The sequence below is a fragment of the Dryobates pubescens genome, chromosome 15 (assembly GCF_014839835.1).
Source record: "Dryobates pubescens isolate bDryPub1 chromosome 15, bDryPub1.pri, whole genome shotgun sequence".
Classification (NCBI taxonomy): Eukaryota; Metazoa; Chordata; class Aves; order Piciformes; family Picidae; genus Dryobates; species Dryobates pubescens.
The window spans coordinates 87493-111809 of NC_071626.1; the positions used below are offsets into that span (position 1 = coordinate 87493).

Consider the following 24317-nt stretch of genomic DNA (forward strand, 5'->3'; position numbering starts at 1 on the left):
CATCAAGTCTCCTCCTCAACACCCCCAATGATGGTGACTCCACCGCCTCCCTGGGCAGCCCATTCCAATGGGCAATCGCTCTCTCTGTATAGAACTTCTTTGCTTTCTAATTGTGATTTTGTGCCCGGTGCCACAGAGGTGTCTGTGTTCTGAGAGCAACCAAAAGCACATCTCTGGCATGCGTTGTTCAAGTTGTTAGCTCGGCTCAAGAGCGCTGAGGCAGAAGAGTTGCTAAATCTTGTTCTTATAAAGAAGAAACTTAAGCAAAACCTATACTGCCTGCCCCGTCCTGCCCAAGAATCTTCTGGGAAATAGGATTGTTTAAAACATGAAAGTTAATAAAACAAACAAAATCTGCTTTAAGTAGGTTCTTGACATAAAAAGAAGACTTAGGCACGAGTGATTAACTGAATGGTTAGATATAAGCACCTAAATATAGCATCTCACAGCAGGAAGAGTAGGGCCTCTTTAGTAACACGAGCTGCTGTCGGCATGGTTGCAGCGTTCTTATCACTGGTGGCTGAACTGGTGTTGGTTCGAGGTTAGAGCATGACCTGAGAGTCAAGTAAGTATGAGAAAGGCATGTTTCTGACAAGATGTTTAGATTCCAGGGGCTGACTCTGGAAATTAACATCAGAGGAGTGCTTTGCTCGTTTTCCCTGTAGAAAACCCCCTAAACCCAGCAGCAATCCAGAAGGACTGTCGTTTCTTAACTGCTTGTATCGCTCCTACAGCCTTCACTCAGATCCAGTTTAGGTGCTGAGGTGCTGGCCTGAACTGTGAGCCCGCGTAGGGAGATGCCCCAGGACAGCAGTGTCAGGCTTAGGTGTTTATTTTGTTTTGTTTTTTAAGTAGGAGGGAGCTATTCTGCTGATTTCAGGACATCCTACAAACGGAGCATTGTTAGGCCCAGGAAGGCTATGGCCGTGTTCCATTTTGCGTCAAAGAAGCTGCCGCTCCGCACTGGAATGGCCCTAGGACAGCTCATCCATGCACATCCGGAGTGGCAGCAGCCCAAGCGAGGTCCCACCTGTGTTTCCTGCAGTCTGTTGAGATGCCCCCAGAATGAGAACTCAAGGGCTGATCAAGCCAGGTGCTTCATGTGCTGGGTCTAACTGGAACACTCGGTGCCTGCTGGAAACACTTGCCCCTCTGCGGGGCCAGGCCACAGACAGTGGGCGCCGGAGCGGCCATCCTGCTACAGAACTGCAATTTGCTTTAGTCTGGGACCTTTAACATGTTGCAGCTCCATGCCGTTATCACCAGTGGGGAACCCTTTCAGCTTCCAAGGTGGAAAAAAGCACAAATAAGAGCTGCTTGTTGGTCAAATTCAGCAACTCTCAATATTAAATGACTTTAAATATTAAATGACCTAAGTTCCTAAATTGATTTAAACTGCTTACACTTAATAACCCTTTCATTGAGGCATCTGTAGTGAAAGTTTGAGTTCCTAGATGTCTCCCTCTTGCCTTTTTTAGTGTGTTCTTTTTTCTGACATTGTTCTTTCCTCCTCTTTCCCTTCCCTTATGTTCCTGTGTCCTGTCTCCTTTCATTCTCCCCTTTCTTCTGCCGTTTTCCTTTTCTTTGTTGCCTTCTCCTACATGATTTGGGTTTGTCCTTATCTTTTCTTCTTGTTTCTCTCAGGTCTGCCATTTTTCATTTACTTAGAATCCTGATGGTTTTTTTCTGTTATTGTTCTCAGGACTCCTCATTGCCTTACTGCTTGCTCACTCACATTCCTCCATTTCCATTCTCACTTCATCTCTGTTTTAACTTTCTGTATTTTCTCGAAGCACATAGATTTGTATACACTGTGATTTACCAACCCTGTCACTTCTGCTTACCCATTTGTCAGCCTGCTGTTTTAAGTAAAGTCATGTGATGATTTCATTTGTTCAGCAAATTAGGATGAGATGAAATGGCCTCAGGTTGCACTGGGGGAGGTTTAGGTTGAACATGAGAAGAAACTTCTTGACTGAAAGGGTTCTCAGAGCCTGGCACAGGCTGCCCAGGGAGGTGGCTGAATCCCCATGCTTGGAGGTGTTTCAGAGAGGCGGAGAAGTGGTGCTGAGGGCCGTGGGTTAGCCCCAGCCTCGGGAGAGTTAGAGAATGGTTGGACTTGATGATGCTAAAGGTCTTTTCCAACTGAAACAATTTTATATCACGGAAATCTTCCGTGGTGGCCGAGAGTTGAATTTCCAACACTTAGGATTGCAGTTGTGGTTGGTATGTGTCTCAGCAGTGATAATTTCTCCTATTTTGTTACCTTCTAATAAGCCAAGGCCTGGAGTGTGTCTGGGGAGAGCGTTCCCTTCTTTTCCCCTTTTGTCAAGAAAACGTGAACAAACTTCCATTGTTTTAGAAATGCCTGGAGTGTGCAGTGTTCCTCATTTCCTCCATCTTCACTTTGTGCACAGTAACTTTGTGAGAAAATGCATTAAAGTTTAGTGAGTGACACTGGTTAATACTTTTAAGCTATTTACTTTAAAGCCATTTGTTTACCTTGAATAATGCCTGCTTCATTTGTGCCCTCAGGAAGAGACACATTTATGCAAAACTCCGTAAAGTAATGAGTTAAGAGCCAGGACTATCCAAGAGGGTCTGGAGAGGTTAGGTGAGATGGTCTGGCTCATGAGCAGGTCACTAGACTGCCTGGAGGGCTGAGCTTTTCATCTGCTGTGTTTGCTGGGAAGTTGCTTTATCATCTTAGGTCTCACTTTCTCTTTTGTCCTGTTTATTTAACCTACAGCTTCTCTAGGGGCGGGCAGTGCTTTTTCCCTCCCCTGATGTTTAGGGCCACAATGCTTGAATTTGTGTGGTCCCCTGTTGTTACTCTAACCAAGGTCAGTGGGAGGAAATCAGCAAAATGTAATGAAATGACTTGTTTATAATCACAGAATCACAGAGTGGTGAGGCTTGGAAGGGGCCTCCTGACATCATCTAGTCCAACCCCACTGCTAAAGAAGGTTGACCTAGATCAGGTTGCTCAGGATCACAATGTCCAGATGGATTTTGGAAGTCTCCAGAGAAGGAAACTCCATAACCTCTGGTCAGTCTGCTCCAGGGCTCCAGAATCATCACAGGAAAGAAGTTTATCCTTAAGTTCAAGTGAAACCCCCTGTGTTCTAGTTTGTGCTCATTGCCCCTTCTTCTGTCACTGAGAACCTCAGGAAAGAGCCCAGCCCCAGCTTCTTGACTTCAACCCTTTAGGTATTGATCAGCATTAGCAAGATCCCCTCTCTGTCTTCTTCAGGCTACACAGCCCCAGGTTTCTCAGCCTTTCCTCACAACATCAATGTTCCAGTCCCCTCAGCATCCTAGTGGCTCTCTGCTGGACTCTCCAATGCTTCTTTGCCCTTCTTGCAGTGGGGAGCCCAGAACTGGATGCAGTATTCCAGATGAGACCTGACCAGGGCAGAATAGAACCTCCCTCATGCAGCAGGCAGTTGTGCATATGGGCAGGTTCACAGACAGAGACTCATGAGGCTTGCAGAGGTTGCACAAACTTGACATGTTGGGTACTGAAAGCTTCACACTCAACTCAGGTGTTCTGCCACCCTGTTTATTGGCAGAAAACAACACTGTTGGGTGATTGTGTTTTAAGCAGGGGGTATTCAGGCATAAGTGTCTCTGAGAGCATCTCTGTCACTGTTCTGCAGACTGCCTGTTCAAGGTGTGCCCTATGAACCGTTACTCAGCACAGAAGCAGTACTGGAAGGCCAAGCAAGCCAAACAAGGAAACCATACAGAAGCAGCACTGCTGAAGAAACTTCAAGTAAGAGACATCTGTATTTGTAATCTTATCTCAATCTGCAGGCTGTAGAGCTACAATAGAATGAGAAAGAATAATAACAAGTGCCTTGGGAACCACCACCATGGGTGTTGCTATGCCAGCTTTATGTTCTCCGTAGCTCTCTTGCCTTCTGACTGGAATTTGTTGTCCTGGTCTGTGTCTGTCTTTGTGCTGGGAGCTTTGCTTTTGCTATCAGCAAAATTCTGCTTTCAGAAATGATATCACTTAAAAATGGAGTTGTTAACACCAGGGGTGGTCTGTAGGTTAAGTCATGGTATTATTTTAGAAGTCCTTTCCCGGAGTTAGGTAGAGGGGTGGACAAAGAGATGTTTTCTGTAGCTTTTGCCTGGAGATTGCTGAGGTTTGTAGTTGTCCTTGCTTTTAGTCTGAGTGGTTCTTACCTGAATCACCAGGCAGATATTTTTTTTTGGCATCCAGTACAGTGTGGATGGAGCAACTCCTTTGTGTCTGGAAAAGAGCTAGCCTAGTGTTACAACTGAATGCATAGGGATAAGTAAAAGCAAGGTCCTGTCCAAGCTGGTTGATAGTTTGACATGCAGTGGAGGGGCTGCCAGTGCCAGTCACAGTAAGGAAGGCCCACGGTGTGTGGCCACAGCAGGGTGCATAGCAGCTAGAGCCAGAAGCTGACAGTTGGTTCTGTGGCTGCATTTGATGCATTTGTTGTGCTCAGCCTTGACTGTGTGTGGCCTGCCAGAGCTCTTTTGGTATGAGTCAGGTCTGCATGTCCCTGCTCAGGGGAGAGCAGGATGAGCAGGAAGAATGGTGACAGGGTGAACCTAGGCACAGGCCCTGCCTTTTCTGCTCTCAGGATCATACAGAATCATAGAATGCACTCAGGTGGATGGGACCTTTGAAGATCATCTGGTCCAACCCCCAGCAGTAAGCCAGGACAGCTTTAACTAGATCAGGTTGCTCAGAGCCCCATCAAATCTGACTTTGAATGTCTCCAGGGGTGGGGCTCCCACCACGTCCTTCAGCAACCTGTTCCAGGGTCTCACCACCCTCACTGTAAAGAATTTCTTCCTAATGTCCAACCTTAATCTCTCCATTTCCAGCTCAAAGCCCTTGCCCCTCGTCCTGTCATTACAAACCCTTGTAAAAAGTCCCTTCCCAGCTCTCCTGTAGCCCAGCTTCATGTACTCTTCTCTAGGCTGAGCAGCCCCAGCTCTCTCAGTCTGCCTTCATAGGATAGGTGCTTCAGCCCTCTCATCATTTTTATGGCCCACTTCTGGACTCTGTCCAACAGATTCATGTCTGTCTTGTGTTGAGGGCCGTAGAGCTGGACAGAGTAATCCAGCTGAGGTCTCACCAGAACAGAGCGGCAGTAGGATCAAGGATGAAATCAAGCACCTGGAGTTACTTTTTGTGCATCTCGGGTGTGATCCATAGGTTGTGATGAGGCAATTAAAGACCAGAGTCAGCAGGGAGGTGATGGTAATTCAGAAGAGGATGCCGCAGCAGGATTTGGGTGCTAATCCTTTCAGTGCCGTAACGCTCGCAGGTTGGAGGAAGCGTTTCACCTGCGGTGCCATTCCTTCCGGCACTCTGTTGCGGGAGCCAAAGACAGGTGCGGATTTTACAGATTTAGAGCAATAATCCTTCTCTTGCAGCATGCAGCAGAGTTGGAACAGAAGCAGAACGAAAGTGAGAACAGGAAGCTGCTGGGTGAGATTGTCAAATACAGCAATGTCATCCAGGTAAGGCCACTGACATTCACCTGCCTTCCCTTGGGGGTGCTAAGGGAGCAGCTCTTCCACCTCAGGGCACAGTGAAAATGAAGCCAGCCTCTGTAGTCTGGACTGGCAAGGGTCAGGTCAACAGCACTTGGTGAAGTTTACAATGTTGTGTTTATCTGTTTTAAAGCCTACCAGAAGTGCTGCATGTCCATCTTTAAATAGTATGTCAGAATGTAAATTCCATGTGTAATTTTGGCTAAATGAAGAGAGGAGACAGAGGCTGTGTTCTGAAGTGCAGGACAGCTTTCCTGTGCTGGAGAGATTCCTGAGGGTGACACTGTTCATGGGCCCTCCCCTGCCCTTGTAGCACGAGCTGTACATTGGTCACTGACACCTTTCCCTCGAGCTGAGACACAGCTCCTGTGCTCCTCAGCTACAGCATGCCTGAGAGCTCTCCTCTAGGTTTGCTTTGTCTTTAAGAGGATTATCACAGATCCCCATGATGTGTGAGAGCCTGCACCTCCTCTTTGGACTGAAGGCAGACAAAGCAGCAGCCACACTGATGGCTGACAGTGCCGCTGTTTGCAGCTGCTGCACATCAAGAGTAACAAGTACCTGACAGTCAACAAGAGGCTGCCTGCTCTGCTGGAGAAGAATGCCATGAGGGTGTCTCTGGATGCTGCAGGCAACGAGGGATCTTGGTTCTACATCCAGCCCTTCTGGAAACTGAGGAGTGAAGGTGACAATGTAAGTGAAGATACTGAATATGTAAGTGGCAGAAGGGAGAAAGTTTCAGAATTCACAAGATGTCTTTGGGCATAAATCGTTAAATTTAGAGAAGTCCTACTTGAAACAGTGCTTGGCACTAGAAGTTCTGTGTGTAACTAGAAAGTGTTACCAAATGATATGGTCTGGACTCTGAAATATTGCCACATTTCACACAGTATCACAGTATAACTAAGGTTGGAACATTTGCACCCCGAGAAGTTTGCAGATGACACCAAGCTGGGAGGGAGTTGATCTGCTGGAGAGTATGATGACTGGGACCTGGCCAGGCTGGATCCATGGGCTGAGGCCAGTCGGATGAGATCCCACAAGGCCAAGTGCTGGGTCCTGAACCTGGGCCACAGCCACCCCATGAACACTCCAGGCTGGGGGCAGAGCGGCTGGAAACTGCCCAGCAGGAAAGGACCTGGGGTGCTGGGTGCCAGCAGCTGAATAGGAGCCAGCAGTGCCCAGGTGGCCAAGAAGGCCACCAGCAGCCTGGCCTGGAGCAGCAATGGTACAGCCAGAAGCAGGGCAGGGATTGTGCCCCTGGACTCAGTACTGGAAGAGGCCACACCTTGAGTGCTGGGTTCTGTTTTGGGACTCTCACTCCCAGAAGGACATTGAGGAGCTGGAGCGGATCCAGAGAAGGGCATAGCAGCTGGGGAAGGGTCTGGAGAACAGGGCGTGGAAGGAGCTGCTGAGGGACCTGGGGTTGTTCAAACTGGACAAAAGGAAGCTGAGGGGAGACCTTCTGGCCCTGTTCAACTCCATGAAAGGAGGTTGGACCCAGGTGTGGGCTGGTCTCTTCTCCCATGTAACAAGTGACAGGAGGAGAGGAAATGGCCTTAAGTAGCAGGAGGGAAGGATTAGGTTAGACATGAGAAGAGACTTCTCTGACTGAAAGAGTTTTCAATGTCTGAAATAGCCTGCTCAGGGAAGTGGCTGAATCCCCATCCCTCAAGGTGTTTCAGAGAGGCAGAGCTGTGGTGCTGAGGGCTATGGGTTAGCCCCAGCCCTGGCAGAGTTTAAGCTAGAGTAAAAGCTTTGTTAAAATTGTTTCTGTGATAATGTTCTGGCAAGGGTTTTTGTGAAAATATTTCTGGGTTTTGTGGCAATATTCCAGGCACACTTGTTTTCAAGAAGTCAGCAGAGAATGTGTCTGGGAAATACATCCAATTTCCTTACATCTGTACCCCCCTCAACATAAGAACGGCCCCCGTGCTTGGGACTGGGTTGGGGAGTCTGGGGAGTCTTTTCTGAGTTGGTTTCAGCAGGTTTCTGGTGTGTGCTAAGAGGAGTGCGTAGGGAAAGCTCCATCCCGTGGCTGTGAGAGTTGTGCCATGAGATCAAAACTCTGTTCAGCTGGCTGTGGCTTGGTTTAGTGTCCACTGTGGAAAATTCAGATCAGCCTCTGGGGAGACCACGTGATGAACTGGCGTGCTTGTGGATGGTAGACCTGGCTGGGCATGCTGAGCCCCTCTGCCATGTGAAGCAAGCAGCCAAAGAGCCCCCTCAGGAGCCGAGAATGAAGCACCACTTGAGTATTTTCTCTCTTTCACTTTGTGGTTACCCAGCTCCTGGGATACTCTCCAGGAGGAATGTGGTTACTTGCAGCTCCTTTAGCCACTCTCTTGTGGGAAGGGGAGGGACTCCATTACCAGCTCCTGGCCAGGAGTCCCTAAAGATAGTCTTTCCCTGCTCTGCACAGCCATCTGAAGGGTGTGAGAGAGCCTCTTCTTTTCCTCAAGCCTGCTGCAGAGAAAAGCAGCAAACATGAGTAGTCCTCTGGGCCACCTTTGCTTGGCTTCTTAGCAGGGGAAAGTAGGTGTTGTGGACCCAACATGAACCTGGTATTCTTTGGAAAGAATAAAGAGAGGTGCTTACTGCCTTTAGATTTGGGCTTGATTTCTTAGAATAACATTCGTTCAGCAGCTTCTTAATTTGTCATGCCCTCATGCTTGGGAAGTAAGTGCATCTCCTGCTCTCCAGAGAGAGGAGCTGGGGTGCCTGGATTGTGATCTGCAAAGCCATCGGGAGTCCCGAGTCCTGAGAGCAGCAGATTGAACTTAAGCCTTATATGCCATTCTCAGTACTGTGGAACTTCTGACTTATGCTGATGTGGAGAAATAAGAGTTTGGAAGTGGTTTTGCGGGTCTGAAGAGTCTGTAGGTCGTGGCAGGGATCCCTGTAGTGTCCCACTCTGTGGACCTCTCCCCTGGTTTGCTCCCTGTGGGACTGTATTTGATGGGCTCTGGCCTGTGTTGGAAACTGGCAGGTTTACTCCTAACTTAATGGCCTCCCTAGGAACCTACCTGCTGCTCAATTTCTGTGACCAGGTGTTGCCTTCCAGAGCTGGGAGCTTGCTATTGCATTTTACAGGGGGAAATCGCCAGATCCAAGTTTTTCCTCCTTTTGATCGGGCTCCAACAGATTTGATAATTTCCTGTACAAACTTCTGGTGCTAAAGCATTAGCCCTTTGGTAGCTTTCCTGTAACTGCTCTGAGGGGAGACCTCATCACCCTCAACAGCTACCTCAGAGGAGGGTGGATCAAGGTGGGGAAGGTCTCTTCTCAGATGCAACAAGTGACAGGATGAGGAAATGGCCTCAAGGGAAGTTCAAGTTGGATATTAGGAAAAATTTCTTCACAGGAAGGGTTCTTAGGCATTGAAACAGGCTGCCCAGGGCAGTGGTGGAGTCACCACCCCTGGAGGCATTTAAAAGAGGCAGAGATGCGGTTCTGAGGGATGTGGGTTAGTCCCAGCCTTGGCAGTAAGAGACTGGCTGGGCATGAGCTGAAAGGGCTTTTTCAATTGAAACAATTCTGAGATGCTTAGTTAATGAAAGTAACGGCCAAAAAAAACCCTAGGGCCAAAATCTTACGATAACCTGGTGTGGCTGCAATATTTTATGCTGGCGTTTGCTCCACGTACAGCAGCTCTCCTGCAGTGCAAGTTGTGACTGATGAAGGTGAGAGCTGTTTCCAGCTCAACTACACAGCAACACCGGCACTGATAGCTGAGGTCTGCATTTTCAGCCTCCTGCAATGCTAGTGATCTGAAAGGTTGATCTTGCAGCATGCCCTGAGGGGTGGTCTCAGACTTGGGGAGTGCCCAGCCAGCTGTGGGAAAGTTCTGTTCATCTGATCTTTGAAGTCTTGTCAGCAATGCCACTGGCAGATGTGATTATAACATCAAAGCAGTGGAGGCTCAGTGGCACTGCCATCAGTGCCCCTGTGGACCTGCTGAGATAGTTAGCCCAAGCAGTAGTCATTGCTACTGCATTTTCACACCTATTGCAACCCTTTGTAACTGCCAGCTTTGTGATCTGCTACACCTCTACTAGAGTATTTGCTCCTGCTTGGTGATTGTGGGGCAGGTGTGGTGGTCAGGGGGCTGACTGAGTTTATGGGAGTGGCAGAATCGCTCTGTGTGATGCCAGCACTGGGCTTCCACCCAGAAGACAGAATGCAGTCAGTGGCTTTTCCCACTGCCCGTGGACCCCCTCCAGCAAGAAGTGGACCAGAGGTGTTGCATGAATTTAAAACTTACCTTATGTGGGAAGAACTCCACTGCATCCAGGACTGAAGGATCTTGTAGGTTTACCTTGAATTCAAAAGCTGGTTTCTGATTGGCTTTACTATGACTTTAATCATTGGAAGTTCTCACCTAGACCAGAAAGGAGTTTTGTCAAAGAAGCCAGGAGTTAAATCCTCAAAAGCTGCTTGTCCGATGCAACTTTAACAAATCCATGTCTATATGTAAGGAAGAAGTCCCAGGGACCTGTCAAACTATTGGCCATTGCTGGTCTGCAGCATAGTGTGGCAGAATGTGCTCATGGGGGTACTAAGGGAAGAGGAGAAGGAGCTGATGCCAGATTTAATGTTGCAGAGCAAACCCTTGGGAATCGATTGCTCTGTCTTCTACACTCCATACACTTCTACAGGCAGAAATTGGGGCATCTGGGCATGCAAGTGCTCAGCCTCCAGTGTATTAGGCATGCTGGGACATTATTTTGAACCAGAAACCAACTGAGTAGGAGATGGGAGGCAGTCAGAAGAGCAGACCTGCAGCTTGCCCAAGGCAGTCAGGTGCAAGGGAACAGGATTCCTTCTTCACTTTGCTTTTGTTTGCTGCAGCGGTGCACAGGAAACCTGTGAAATGGGCTCTGTCCCTTCCCAACCACATGTGGAGAATGGAAGCAAGAAACAGAAGGAAGAGAACATAGCACATCTCAAGACCTCTGTGGCAGCTGGAGAGCTGGCCAGCATTGAGAGCAGGTTACTGGTGTGGACTTGGAGCAGGATAGGAGACTAAGACAGAAACTGTCATGGCACTCAATGGTTCTTCATCAGATAGGTGCCTTACAGGGGAGCTCCTGTGTACGTCTCCTTTTGGTACTGCCATGGTAGTCACAGGCTTATTCCCAAGATCCCTTCCCCCTGCCCTTTTCACTCTTCAATAAGATGCTCAATCATGTGCTGTCTTGCTGATTACGTTGTTGCAGTCCTGTTGCGATGCTGAAGTCCTGATTCGCCTTTGCAGGATGCGAGCCTGATGATTTTTTGATTAACGAGTTGTCTGGTAATAACTTCTTTATGTGGACTGTAAGTAATGTCTGTGTGAAGCATGGCATGCAGGAATGTGTTGCATAAGAGATGTGTATTAAGAGCACCTTGTCATTATTTGGGTTCCATTAGTGACCTTTTCTCATGACTTGGATTGTGTTGGATCTCCTGTGTACTCTGAGCATGGTGATGCTGCCTTTGGCTGCTGTATTGGTAAAGAGCAGGCAACGTTCTCCTTCACCTCTGCAGTAAGTGGGCCACATCCACATGAGGCTCATCTGGGCTCTGCTCTTTCATAGGAGACCTGCTGGTGCAGAAAGTGGTTTTGTTTCTTCATTCTGCAAAAGAAAGCATGGCTTGTGCAGCATTTCACGGCGCAGAAATCACACGTAGCCACTTGTCTGCCTGTGTGTGTGCTTAAAACTGCTGTGGACCACAGAAGCAAAGCAGAACCCAATGCAGCCAATCTATGTGGATTGATTAAATAAAAATAAAAATAAATTATGTTTTTCCCCCTTCAGGTATGAATTGAATTCTCCATATGCATGTCTCAAGCACTTTGTAGGTCAGACATTTTCATATATTGTTTTGCCCTGTGTTTGCAGGTAAAGAGTTGCACAGGTATCAAAATGTGTTTGCAGGGTGTCAGCTAGGAATACCTCATGCATAGAGAAGGTGTCTCAGCTGAGGTACCTGCTGCTGTGCTGACCTCTAGACACTGCTTAGGGACTGACAGCAGAGGGGATGAGTGTGCGCACCTCCCCCTGAGTTTCCAGCACTTTATTTCCTTTCCAGATTGCAGTCATAAAGACTGCAGAGCTCCTGAGCCTGTCACGGTGTTTGCCAGACGGTCCACAGATCTGGGGAGTTACTGGGCTAAAGAAGTCTTCTCACAGGCAAGATTTTAAGGCTTTTGTGAAAGACACATTGAGGGCTGAAGGTTTTGCTGACAGCAAAGAAGGGAAAGAAGTCTTGCTCCCTGACTACATCTGAGCTTTCTTTGCCTTTTGTCTGGCAGTGTCTATGGGATAAAGTGTAGCTAAGGTAACTTCTAGATGAACTGGAGTCACCATCATTGGAGGTGTTCAGGAGGAGACTTGATAGGGTGCTTGGTTGCATGGTTTAGTTGATTAGGTGGTGGTGGATGATAGGCTGGACACGATGATCTTGAAGGTCTCTTTCAACCTGGTCTAGTCTATTCTATTCTATAGTTTAGCCTGGAGAAGAGGAGGCTCAGAGGAGACCTTATTGCTGTCTACAACTCCCTGAAGGGAGGTTGTAGCCAGGTGGGGGTTGGTCTCTTCTCCCAGGCAACCAGCACCAGAATAAAAGGACACAGTCTCAAGCTGTGCCAGGGGAGGTTTAGGCTGGCTGTTAGGAAGAAATTCTTCATGGAAAGAGTGATTGGCCATTGGAATGTGCTGCTCAGGGAGGTGGTGGAGTCACTGTCACTGGGGGTGTTTAGGAAGAGACTTGATGGGGTGCTTGGTGCCATGGTTTAGTTGATTAGATGGTGTTGGATGATAGGTTGGACTTGATGATCTTGAAGGTCTCTTCCAACCTGGTTAATTCTATTTTCTAACCGACCCACTCCTGTAATTTGCAGGTTGGTGTCTATTTCATGATCTCGAGTTTCTGCTGACTTTGGTGAGAAGTTTACTAAGAGCCATTCATTAGTGCGAAATCTGGAGCCCAGGCAATAGCAGAGGCACGGGGAAACATAGCCCACGTGTGAATTGCCTGCAAATAACTTCGCTGAGTGCCATTCCTAGAGCATGCATTTGAGTCATCTTCTGAAAAGGTTAAATTACTTCATTTGTTGGATAACTATATAGGTCTAAATTACATTTTCTTTCTGACTTCTAGGTTGTTGTGGGAGATAAAGTTGTTCTCATGCCAGTCAATGCAGGGCAGCCTCTACATGCCAGCAACATTGAGCTTCTAGATAACCCTGGCTGCAAAGAGGTGAGTTCAGTGAGGGGAGGAGGGGTAATTGCTGATCTGAGATATATTATTCATTGTTCTCTAGCGGTAACAAGAGCCCACCATCAGCCCATCAGGGGCTAGATGCCATAGTTAAATGTTGGTTCCAGCTTGGCCTCAAAACACCAAGGTGACATCTTCTTGGCACACTGCTGACTCATGTTCAGGCAGGTGTCAATCAGCACCCCCAAGTCCCTTTCTGCCTGGCAGCTCTCCAGCCACTCTGACCCCAGCCTGTAGCTCTGCATGGGGTGGTTGTGGCCAAAGTGCAGCACCCAGCACTTGGACTTGTTGAATGCCATCCCATTGACTCTGTCCAGTCAGTCTAGGTCCCTCTGCAGAGCCCTTCTACCCTCTAACTGACCAACATCTGCTCCCAACTTGGTATCATCTGCAAATTTGCTGATGACTGACTCAATCCCCTCATCCAGATCATCAATGAAGATATTAAAAAGGATGGGGCCCAGTGCTGATCCCTGGGGGACACCACTACTGACTGGCTGCCAGGTGGATGTGGCATCATTCACCACCACTCTCTGGCCTTGGCCCTCCAGCCAGTTCCTAACCCAGCACAGATGTGATATCTGAGAAGAATAGAATGTCTCAGGAAGAAGAGATCACACCCCAAGACTGTCATTGTGGTTTGTTTGCTTTCCCCCAAAGGTAAATGCTGTCAACTGTAACACAAGCTGGAAAATCACTTTGTTCATGAAGTTCAGTAGTTATCGAGATGATGTGCTGAAAGGAGTAAGTATGGTTGGGTTCCTGTAAACTTGTTTTCCTAATCTGAAAAGCCATGCTGCATTGGATGCAAAAGAGACCTCACAGGGTGAGTAGCAGAGGAAATGAGGATTTCACGCAGCTGTTGAGGATCCCTCACTACTGTCCTTTGACAGACAGAATATCACAGTATCACGGTATCACAGTGTAACTAAGGTTGGAAGAGACCCCAAGGATCATCAAGTCCAACCTGTCCCAACAGACCTCACAACTAGACCATGGCACCAAGTGCCACGTCCAATCTCCCCTTGAACAGCTCCAGGGACGGCGACTCCACCACCTCCCTGGGCAGCCCATTCCAATGGCGAATGACTTGCTCAGTGAAGAACTTTTTCCTCACCTCGAGTCTAAACCTCCCCTGGCACAGCTTGAGACTGTGTCCCCTTGTTCTGGTGCTGGTTGCCTGGGAGAAGAGACCAACCCCTTCCTGTCTACAACCACCTTTCAGGTAGTTGTACAGGGCAATGAGGTCACCCCTGAGCCTTCTCTTCTCCAGGCTAAACAATCCCAGCTCCCTCAGCCTCTCCTCACAGGGCTGTGCTCCAGACCCCTCCCCAGCCTTGTTGCCCTTCTCTGGACACGTTCAAGTGTTTCAATGTCCTTCTTAAACTGAGGGGCCCAGAACTGGACACAGGACTCAAGGTGTGGCCTAACCAATGCAGAGTACAGGGGCACAATGACCTCCCTGCCCCTGCTGGCCACACTGTTCCTAATACAGGCCAGGATGCCATTGGCCCTCTTGGCCACCTGGGCACACTGCTGGCTCATGTTTAGGCAGCTGTCAATCAGCACCCCCAGGTCCCTCTCTGTTTGGCAGCTCTCAGCCACTCTGACCCCAGCCTGTAGCTCTGCATGGGGTTGCCGTGGCCAAAGTGCAGCATCCGGCACTTGGACTTGTTAAATGCCATCCCATTGGACTCTGCCCATCTGTCCAGTCGGTCAAGGTCCCTCTGCAGAGCCTTTCTACCCTCTAACTGACCAACATCCGTTCCCAACTTGGTGTCATCTGCAAACTTGCTGATGACTGACTCAACCCCCTCATCCATATCATCAATGAAGATGTTGAAGAGGCTGGGGCCCAGCACTGATCCCTGGGGGACGCCACTGGTGACTGGCCGCCAGCTGGCTGTGGCACCATTCACCACCACTCTCTGGGCTCGGCCCTCCAGCCAGTTCCTAACCCAGTACAGAGTGTTGCGGTCCAAACCACGAGCTGACAGCTTAGCCAGCAGTTTACTGTGGGGGACGGTGTCAAAGGCCTTGCTGAAGTCCAGGTAGACCACATCCACAGGCCTCCCCACGTCCACCAGGCAGTCACCTGATCATAGAAGGAGATCAGGTTGGGGAGGCAGGACCTGCCCTTCCTAAATCCATGTTGGCTGGACCTGAGCCCTTGGCCATCCTTCAGGTGTGCAGTTATTGCCGCCAGGATAATCTGCTCCATCGCTTTCCCTGGCACTGAGGTCAGGCTGCCGGCCCTGGAGTTTCCAGGTTCCTCCATCCAACCCTTCTTGTGGATGGGGACCACGCTGGCTGCTTTGTAGTCATCTGGGACCTCTCCAGTGAGCCAGGACTGGAGGAAAATGATGGAGAGCGGCTTGGCCAGCTCATCGGCCAGCTCTCTCAGCACCCTAGGATGGATCCCATCCGGTCCCATGGACTTGTGAGGGTCCAAGTGGCTCAGCAGGTCCCAAACTAATTCCTCATGGATTTCTGGGGCATTACGCTGCTCCCCGACCCTATTACCCAGCTCAGGAGGCCACTCATCCTGGACTCCTACCTTTGTGTTACTGTCTTGCCAAGCGAAACTGTCTGGATTGTGCTAGCTTCCAGCCCCTCTCAGGGAGAACTGAGGATTCATGAGAAAAGGTGAAGTTCAAGTGCAGGGTGGTGAGGGGTCTGTGCCACTTCCATTTGTGCCAAGATACTGCAAGAAGGTGGAGCAAGCTTACAGAAAATGGAAGATGACAACAGCTGCAATAAGAGAGAGTAGCTATAAATGCTGAGAGATTGCACAGCTGCGTGCCTCCAGATCACTCCCTGAGATAAATTAAGTTTTTATTTTAAAGAAATACATTTCATTTGTTCTCACTTGGACCTTAAGTCATTCTCAGCTGGCTATTTTCAGCAGGTGTCATGGTTTTTGAGAAAGAATTTGAAAGGGAAAATAGCCTATCTGTGTAGGCCTGTTTGGGGATGGTGTTTCAAACCTTGGGGAGAGGCAGAAGGAAGCAGAACTTGTACCAGCAAAAGAAATAGAGACGGCCTTGGCTTTGGTTGCAGAGTGAAGAGATGAAGTAACGTGATGTTAGAAAAATCAGATCGCTTTCTCTAAATCCTAAGAGAGATTAGAAATAAAGAATCCATTTAGTAAAGTTAGCTAGAATGAAAAGTCACCTTTAGGTTGGTTGTTGCCCACTGTCCTTTGCAGTGCTCTGAATCAAGTGGTGTTTTCACCCTGGTGTGTGGGCCTGCTGCAGGACTGAGTCCTCTCGTCACCTTTCCAGACTCAGTGCCTGAGTTTCCTGCTCTGCCCTGGCAGCTGCCTCAGCGATAGCAGACTGAGCATTTTGTTGAGCTGCTCAGAGGCAGGATGAGGCTCCTGGCTTTGCTCGCCAGCTGATAATGCTGCCTTATTACCTTTAGGGAGATGTTGTCAGGCTGTTCCACGCAGAGCAAGAGAAGTTTCTGACCTGTGACGAGTATGAGAAGAAACAACATATCTTCCTTCGTACTACGCTGCGCCAGTCAGCCACTTCTGCAACGAGCTCTAAAGCGCTGTGGGAAGTAGAGGTATCTCTTTGCTTTCTATAAATATTGTAGGACCCAAAGGCCAAGGTTCAGTGAAAATGCTTTGCCACAACATGAATCATTCATACCCTCTTGATACCACCGTGCACCGCCCCATGGCTGTGATTCCTTTAGGAAGTGCTTGGTGTGGGATGAGCGCTGCAGAGATGCTTTGCTGCTGCATGCCTGTGGAGGGGACATTTGCCTACTGCATCTGCTTGTGTTAAAGTCACAGTCAGACTCAGACTGTATGTGAATGGTGTGATTTTGTCATAGCCAGTCCAGTGACACTCACGTGACCTCTGAGGGCTTATATTTGCCTTCATGTGCAGTGTAGGAAACAGGCATTCACGACTGACAGGAGCTCTCACAGATGTGATTGAGTCCATTCTTCTGCTGCAGGGCACATCAACAGCTGCTTACAGTTAGCCTGGATAAATGTTTTGCTGCTGAGTGGGGCTGATTTTGAGAAGATGACTAGCAAACCTATTTTTAAACTGAGGAACATTAGAAACTTGCTATTACAGTAATGCAAGTCCCATAGCCAGAAGTCCTCAGGAGCTGAACAAGCAGCTCCTTGCTCAGCCACAGGGTTGATTTTTGTCCGAGGAAGGACTCTATGGAAGAGAGTATATTGCACTTACAGTTACCTGAGATCGCTCCTTAAGAGAGACAGGCACTGCTAGGCTCGAAGGTACCAAATGACTTACAGCTGAGCCAAAGGGAAAAAGAAAGAACCTCAGATATTTCAAATGATGTGGGGCAACTCCATCACTTCAGTGAAATTCTGTCAGAAGCCTCTGGTGTTGTCAAACACAGAGTCTGCTGTAAGTGCTGAAACAATATAAGAGGGTGTCAGCTTTCCTTTCACGCAGCGCCTGTGGAAGTGCAGAGTACCTCTGCTGTTTTCCAGAGCTTGAGATTCACACCAGGTCAATCAAAGCAAAATGTGGCTCATTGTATTTGCAGGGGACAGATCTATGGTGGGCCTAGTGTGAGCACAGAATTCCTCTCTCTGCTGGGCAGTTTGTAGTAGGGCAATTAGGTAGTTTTCATATTTGCATTCTGCATGAACTGTAAGAAATGCTAATGATCTAAACATGATCTTGAGGAGCACAACTGAAATCTGTACTTCTTTTAGGTTGTCCATCATGATCCTTGCCGAGGAGGGGCAGGACAGTGGAACAGCTTGTTTAGATTTAAACATTTGGCAACTGGAAACTACTTAGCTGCAGAGGTAAGAATGCCAGTTGAACAACTGGTGCTGTGCTGCTTCTCCAGGCATTCTACGTGCCCTGCCAGTTCAGAAATGCCGTAGTATGTAGGCCCACGACGGAAGCCTCTGAAAAGATCTCGCATCGGGTCTGACTGGGGAGACCTGGGTGTGCACTCCTGGGTGTGCACTCCTATGTCACATGCTGTGCTCCTGCAGCAAAACGTTGCAAGGGAAAATTTTGTGAGCTACAGCACACTAGGAGGTGACTTGTAGATGGCATCTAACCTTAAGTTCAGCTGTGCTGTTGAATCTTTGCTCTGCTTGTTGTCATGGCAGCCAGGGCAAAACACATTGTTAAATATCTACCATATCCACACCGAAAATCCTTAGATTCCTTTATCTCTGTGCTCTTATTTGCCCTTGATTTTTATAGTAGTGTTGTGATCAGTCAAATAGTCTTTGCTGGCTCAGGCAGCCATATCCATAAAGCTTTTAGTGCTGAACTGAATGCAAGGTAATCTGTGAGCTCAATCACAGACATCTGAGTGCAGGCACTGACGTGGACATGCTGAACTGCTCTAATTCAGGAGTTGTCATTCCTCCTTTTCCTGCAAGCGCTAGACTCCTTGACAAAATGTTTCCTTGGTGCTGATTTCAGTGTATTAATCTCTGCCACCCAGCACGCTGTCCAAAACACCTCTGTGTTCTGCAGCAACTTGACGAAGGGCAAACTTGTGTGTTGGTGTCAATCTAGTGCAAGCCCCAGGAGGGCTTGTTTTTGCCCCAAACACCTGAGCCAGGTCCTTAGTGGGAGATTTAGACTCTAAGATACCAGCTGAGATCCAGGCTGCTGAGTTTTGCTCTCATCTTCACAGTTAGCAGTCGCTTAGAAAAAGTTCTGCAGAAGATTCTTTTTTTAGCCCCAGTTACAGCAGAAAGACCCAAGTTATTCTGAGGTTTTATATTTATAAAGAGAGCCTGTAAGGTTAGGTGAAAATTGAATGCTTCAAAGTAGCAAAGATGTTTCTAGTATTTTTTTAAAGTCTTTTCAGTGCTGTGGCACATACAAAACACCCCCAATGTGTCTGTCTGTGTGTGGGAGCCAGCTGCAATTTATTTGGGCAGCTTTCAAAGGCTGCAGGTTGGGACCACACAGCTGTGTCTTTCTCATGAACACACCTCACCTTTTCAATATTCTAATCACCAGGATAAAAGTCTCTTTGAACTGAATGTCAGCTTATTGATTGTGCTGAACCCAAACCTGCACCTTTGGTACTGTTCTCCAGCCGTATGGCAGCTCCAGTTCTGTGATTTCCAAGCTGGATGCTTTGCACTGAAACTCTTAACACTCATCATGTAAGGATGTTACACAGAAACATGTGTGTGTCCCTGGAGCACTGGAGAGGCCACACCTTGAGTCCTGCGTTCAGTTTTTGGGCTCTTAATCCAAGAAGTACATTGAGGGGCTGGAGTGTGTCCAGAGAAGGGCAAGGAAGCTGGGAAAGGGGCTGGGGAACAGGGCTGGGGAGGAGCAGCTGAGGGACCTGGGGGTGTTTCGAGTGGATAAGAGGAGGCTGAGGGAGACCTCATTGCCCTCTACAACTCCTGGGAAGCAGGTTGAAGCCAGGTGTGGGTTGGTCTCTTCTCCCTGGTACCAAGTGGTAGGAGGGGAGGAAACGGCCTCAAGATGCACCAGGGGAGGTTTAGTTTGGACATCAGAAAAAAATTCTTGACTGAAAGGGTTCTCAGAGCCTGGCACAGGGAGGTGGCTGAATCCCCATCCCTGGAGGTGTTTTGGAGAGGCAGAGAAGTGGTGCTGAGGGCCATGTGTTAGCCCCAGCCTTGGGAAAGTTAGGGAATGGTTGGACTGGATGATCTGAAAGGGCTTTTCCAACTGAAATGGTTCCATGATTCTATATAGGCACTAAGAAGAAATGCAGAATTAAGTCCCTCTAAGCCTCTGAGGTGAGATGGCTATTGCTAAAATAATCTCAAAATCTCTCTGCAAATACCAGATCACAGGCTAGCCTCAGATGCTGTAGACAATGCAAGAGGCAGGGTCCATTGCTTGTGAAGCACCATGAACACACATAACCAGAGTGTAGAGTGTGTGAGGAAATCCTTGTGTTTCTGCTCTGTTGGTCAGACTGAGCTGGGGTGACCAAGTGCCTGGGCCAAGGTGGGCAGCACACCTGGTAGGGTAACTGCTAAGATAAAGCAGGGAAGAAGGCAGGCTTCATCTTTACCTTCTGAGGGTCTGTGAAACTGGGGCCAGAAGCAAGCCTGCGGATTCTCCCCATCCCTTTCAGGCAGTGCACGCAGTACTGTTGTTGCTACAGAAGGTTGGCTGTGCCCTGAAGGTCTTCTCCATGAAGGAGTGAGAACAGCCTGGCCAATGCAGCAGGTTGAAGCAATGAGCTCAGAGGTAATGGCAGAACCAAACTTGCTTTTTCTGATTCGTAGTGTGCTTTGCTCTTTGAAGCAAATTGCTGCTCAGGGCAAGCCTCTTGTTCAGCCAGGCTCTCGGGAGCAGCCTTGTCTCTGGTGCCAGTGGAATGTGAGCATTTTGGCTAGGGGTGGATGGGTCTGGACTTCTTCCAATGGTTTTTTCTCTTGTGCAGCCATCCCCCCTGGACTTCTTAGACCATTGTAGGACTGAAGCCTCCACAACAGCTACTTCTGACTTCTACAAGCGACATCAATGGCTTGTACAGGATAGTTTCTTTCTAGAGAAACTTAAGAACCTCATTCTCTTTAAATTGAGAACTGCTGTTGATATTGGTTTACATTCTTCTAAATGGATTTCTGTTATGTGTTGGTATTAAAAAGACTCACCTGCCTTTGATACGCATCATCATAATATGCTTTTATGTGAGCAGACAGAGCCATACTGTTCATAATAAATTTAATCCTCTTGTAATCACTGGAGTTGGATCATGGTGAAGATGGCTGAGTGCACGTTCAAGTTAGCATTGACAGAAAGCAATCCTCTCCTGCTTCCTGAAGAGGACACAGTAAAGAAGTGGGTCTGGCTGCCACAAGAATAGAAAACAAAGCATTTAATGAGGTTTGAATGAAAACTGCAGATTTATGAGAGCAATAGTATCCTCAGATTTAGGTCAAATTAAAAGAAATGTGAAAGAGAAATGAGTTCTTAAACTTGAAGCTATAAAGCAGGATTAACTCCTTGGAGCCCTGGAGAAGCTTTCTCTGGACTTTTATGTACTTCTTTTTCACTTTTGTAAACTGCTGTGGAGACTCAAGTGCTGCATAGGATGTTTTGTTGTGGCAGTTGAAATCGAATGCTTGAAGGTCGCAATTTGAAGCCCTTCCATATCCAGTTTTTGAGTACTGACTGAACTTTTGTGTTCAGCAAGCAAAGAGGGATCAGTGTTATTACCTTGGGTCACATGGAAGCAAGCCTTTGTGGAAAGATTTATTAACCTACTGATCGTACAGCTCATGCAGAGGAGGAAAGCAGCGTGGTGAATGCTCCGTGGTGGCAGAGACCTCGGTAAAGATGGCCTCGCCTGACTGGGACATGTTTTGCTCCCGGACACCAATTTGCAATGGGCGAAGGGCCCAGCAGATGGCAGCATTCACCTGGAGCCTCGCTCGCTCCTGGGCTCCTTGTGATGCTGCTGGACCTCCCTACCTGCAGCCTGCTTCGGAATCTTCCGAGTGCTGCTTTCCCAGCCACTCCTGGAAATGCTAACACAGCATTCGGATTAATTTCTGTCTGTTGGGTTGGTGATTAAAGGTTCTTGCAAGAAATAGGCCTTGCCAAGGTGGCAGGGTGAACTGGGCACCATAAGCTCTACTTCTGTTCTTCTGTCTCCTAGAAGCGTGGGTTTGTTTAAAGCACTGTGAGGAGTGAAGGCTGGTTTTACAGCTACATGTGAAGATGTGGAAGAGGTCCAGAGAGTGGAGGAGGAGGGTGGGTTACTGATTTACAGAGCCAGTCTGACTGGTTCCACAGACCTGAATGTATTGCTTCAGAGTGAGAGCATTTAGAATCTGTCCATTTAGCAAAATCCAGAGCTAGATTCTCCAGGGTTTTTAAGAACCTTGATACTGCAGCTCAGATTCTTGGCCTGCCTTGTTTTGGTTTGAGTGGTAGTTAGGAACTGGATTGGCATGCATCTACCTGCAAATACCTCCAGAGATCTTGGCAGAAGGACGGTGTCCCACAGCCAGCTGGTTTGCAGCGGTGCTCTGTGCTCGGCTTGGCTTTTCCAGTCCTGCCTGCATTTGGATCCTGTTTGTGTGCACAGGAGCTTTAGAGGAGGGGAAGTGTGGAAGAGCCACTGCTGCAGCAGTCGCTCTCTTTAGGTCATCATAAGGCCTGCTTCTGTTATTAAACATCCATAATCTGCTGGTACTGCACTTTGGTGTGGTTCAAAACAGCACATACAGGTGTGTGCTCTGATCTTTAGTGCATTGGATTTTTGCATAGTATTTCTAGATTACTTAAGCTTCTATTCAGTTATATTTGTGCCTCTGTATTTTTCGATAGAGGTTTAGGAGGCTTCCCTCTGTTTTTGTTTTGAGTTGGGGATTGTTATGCTGTGGGGGTTGTTCATTTGGTGGCTTTGTTGCTGTTGTTTTGGTTTTTGTTTTCTTATGGCAAGGGCAAATACCTGGGGCAGGAAGGTGTCAGAGCTGCTGCTCCTCGCTGGTTTTGGCTAACAGGTGACTCTGTTACTGAACAGGGCAAGAAAAGTCTCTCAGCCCAGCGAGGTACTGGGAAGCAGCCTCTCTGTATTTCTGTGCCGGACACTTTTGGGATCGCTCCACCTGAATGAGCCAAAGCCAGCAAGGCTCAGAGCATGTCTGCTTGCATCTCAGACATCATTATCACTGCTCTGGCGCATTCATGTTGCCTCATGGAATTCCTTACCTAGGTAAACTCCTGCATCCGTGCCCATTATGTACTGTGGGGGTCCCCTGGTGGTTTGGGTCATACTCCCTGTGGCCTTTTGATGCACTTCTTTGTGCGTGTTCTCTAGGCTGTCTGACACGGCTGAAGAGACAGGCTGAACCAGTTTGCTGCTCTTAACTTCTTTCTCAAGCTCACAGGTACAACCTTTTATTGTTTACACAGTTGATAATTCTTGGTTTACACAATGGACACACTCTGTGAGGATTCCAGATTCCTAAATGCTCCTGGGTTAGTCTGGTATCAGTTCCTCCCAGGCAGAGCTTGCTGTCCCTATGCCCTTACGCTGCCTGTCATCAGCACCATTCATCCTCAAAACAGCAGCAAAAGGCAATCCTGAACTGAAGGGCCTTTGAAGATTTTTAAACTTCCCTCCAGTGATGCTGGTTAGGAGCCTCGTGCTGGTGCTGACTGGAGTTTGCCAAGGGGAGTCCTAGCCAGTCTTTCTCTGGCAGGGTAATAAAACGGCAAAAGTTCTGTGGACGCCGCTGCAGTCTTTGAAATAGTGCCAAAGTCCTTTGGATGTAGTGAAAGCTAATCGGTAGGATCTTAGCAAAGAAAGCCCGGTGAAGATGAAAGATTTGAGAAGTGGATTTTTTCTCTTTTGCACTGGCTTTTTAACCCTGAAGCACTTGCCCTTGTTGGGGTAAGGTGTTACCAGGCTGGTTATCCAGGGAGGGGCTGGAGTTGCCAGCCCTGGATGTGTTTAAAGGTCATTTGGATGTGGTGCTTGGGGCTATGGTTTAGAGGTGAACCTTGCAGAGTAGGGTCATGGGTTGGACTTGGTGATCCTGAGGGTCTTTTCCAACCTGAATGTTTCTGTGATTATCAGATTAGATAGCAACTGGTTACATGTGTTGAATCAGATCCTTTTATTCTTTTGGCTGCCAGGGTTCCCTTCATAAATGCAGGTGTTAACCAAGGCATTAAAATGCTCATTTAGCTGAAATTTTGCAATCTAGTTGTTTTAAATATCCTTTACCTAGTGAACAAAATTTGATTAAGATCAACATGAGTGTTTCTTTCTCCAAACTGCTCGCTCGCTCTCTCCTCCTTAAGTGTCCAAAAATATCCTGCTTGGGAACTTCCTGTGAATTCCTCTGTACAGGAAAGAGCATTCAATATAAGGATGAAGTGCCAGGCTGCCCCAGAGCATGGACTGGGGTTCAGAATTCAGGTGTTGGATGGTAGAGGATATCTTGCCATGGGAAGATGCCAAAGAATAGAATTAAAGCCAGGTATATCTTAAGGGTCTCAGTATGTTAGGCTTTAGCATGGCTGAATCTCCTGAGGAGAATGTCTTGAGCAGAAGCTTCTCACAATTAGCATCATAGTCTTACTTTCTAAATATCTGCAAAGAATGCTACTTGATTTCATTAGCAACAAGGAAAAAAAACTAATGCTGTTATTTTCAAGGCTTCTTTTGTTTTGGAGTCCTGTTGAAGAAGGTGGAAGTGATCTTGCATAAATCAGGAAGAGCCTGGCAGTGGTAAGACTGTCACTTAGCTCATCCTGCCATACTTGCATGTTGAAAGGGGCTCCAGACAGGTCTGATATGACATACAGCCCTGTGTGATTTATGCCTCTACCTGGCGAATACAGTGTGGGATAATAGCTAACAGTCTGATTTTCAGAGATGCTCAGCACCAACCACCTCAGCTGAAATCAAAGCTGAAGCGGCAGCTGCTCAGCACAGCTGGAAATGGGGCCATGAGCATCAACCCTAAACCAGCATCGCATCGTGTTTGTGACTTAAGGTCAGCATCTCCACTCTTTCTCTGAACA

At 47.9% G+C, this 24317-nt stretch overlaps 1 protein-coding gene across 1 annotated transcript in view; it reads left to right on the forward strand.

Annotated features, from left to right (window-relative positions):
• Positions 1–24317, forward strand: part of ITPR2 (inositol 1,4,5-trisphosphate receptor type 2) — a 177266-nt gene that overhangs the window by 25372 nt on the left and 127577 nt on the right. The window contains exons 3-9 of the mRNA XM_054168078.1: positions 3660–3775; positions 5425–5511; positions 6079–6237; positions 12691–12789; positions 13471–13554; positions 16234–16380; positions 17519–17614. Coding sequence (XP_054024053.1) covers positions 3660–3775; positions 5425–5511; positions 6079–6237; positions 12691–12789; positions 13471–13554; positions 16234–16380; positions 17519–17614 — 788 coding nt within the window. The remainder of the gene's footprint in view (positions 1–3659; positions 3776–5424; positions 5512–6078; positions 6238–12690; positions 12790–13470; positions 13555–16233; positions 16381–17518; positions 17615–24317) is intronic.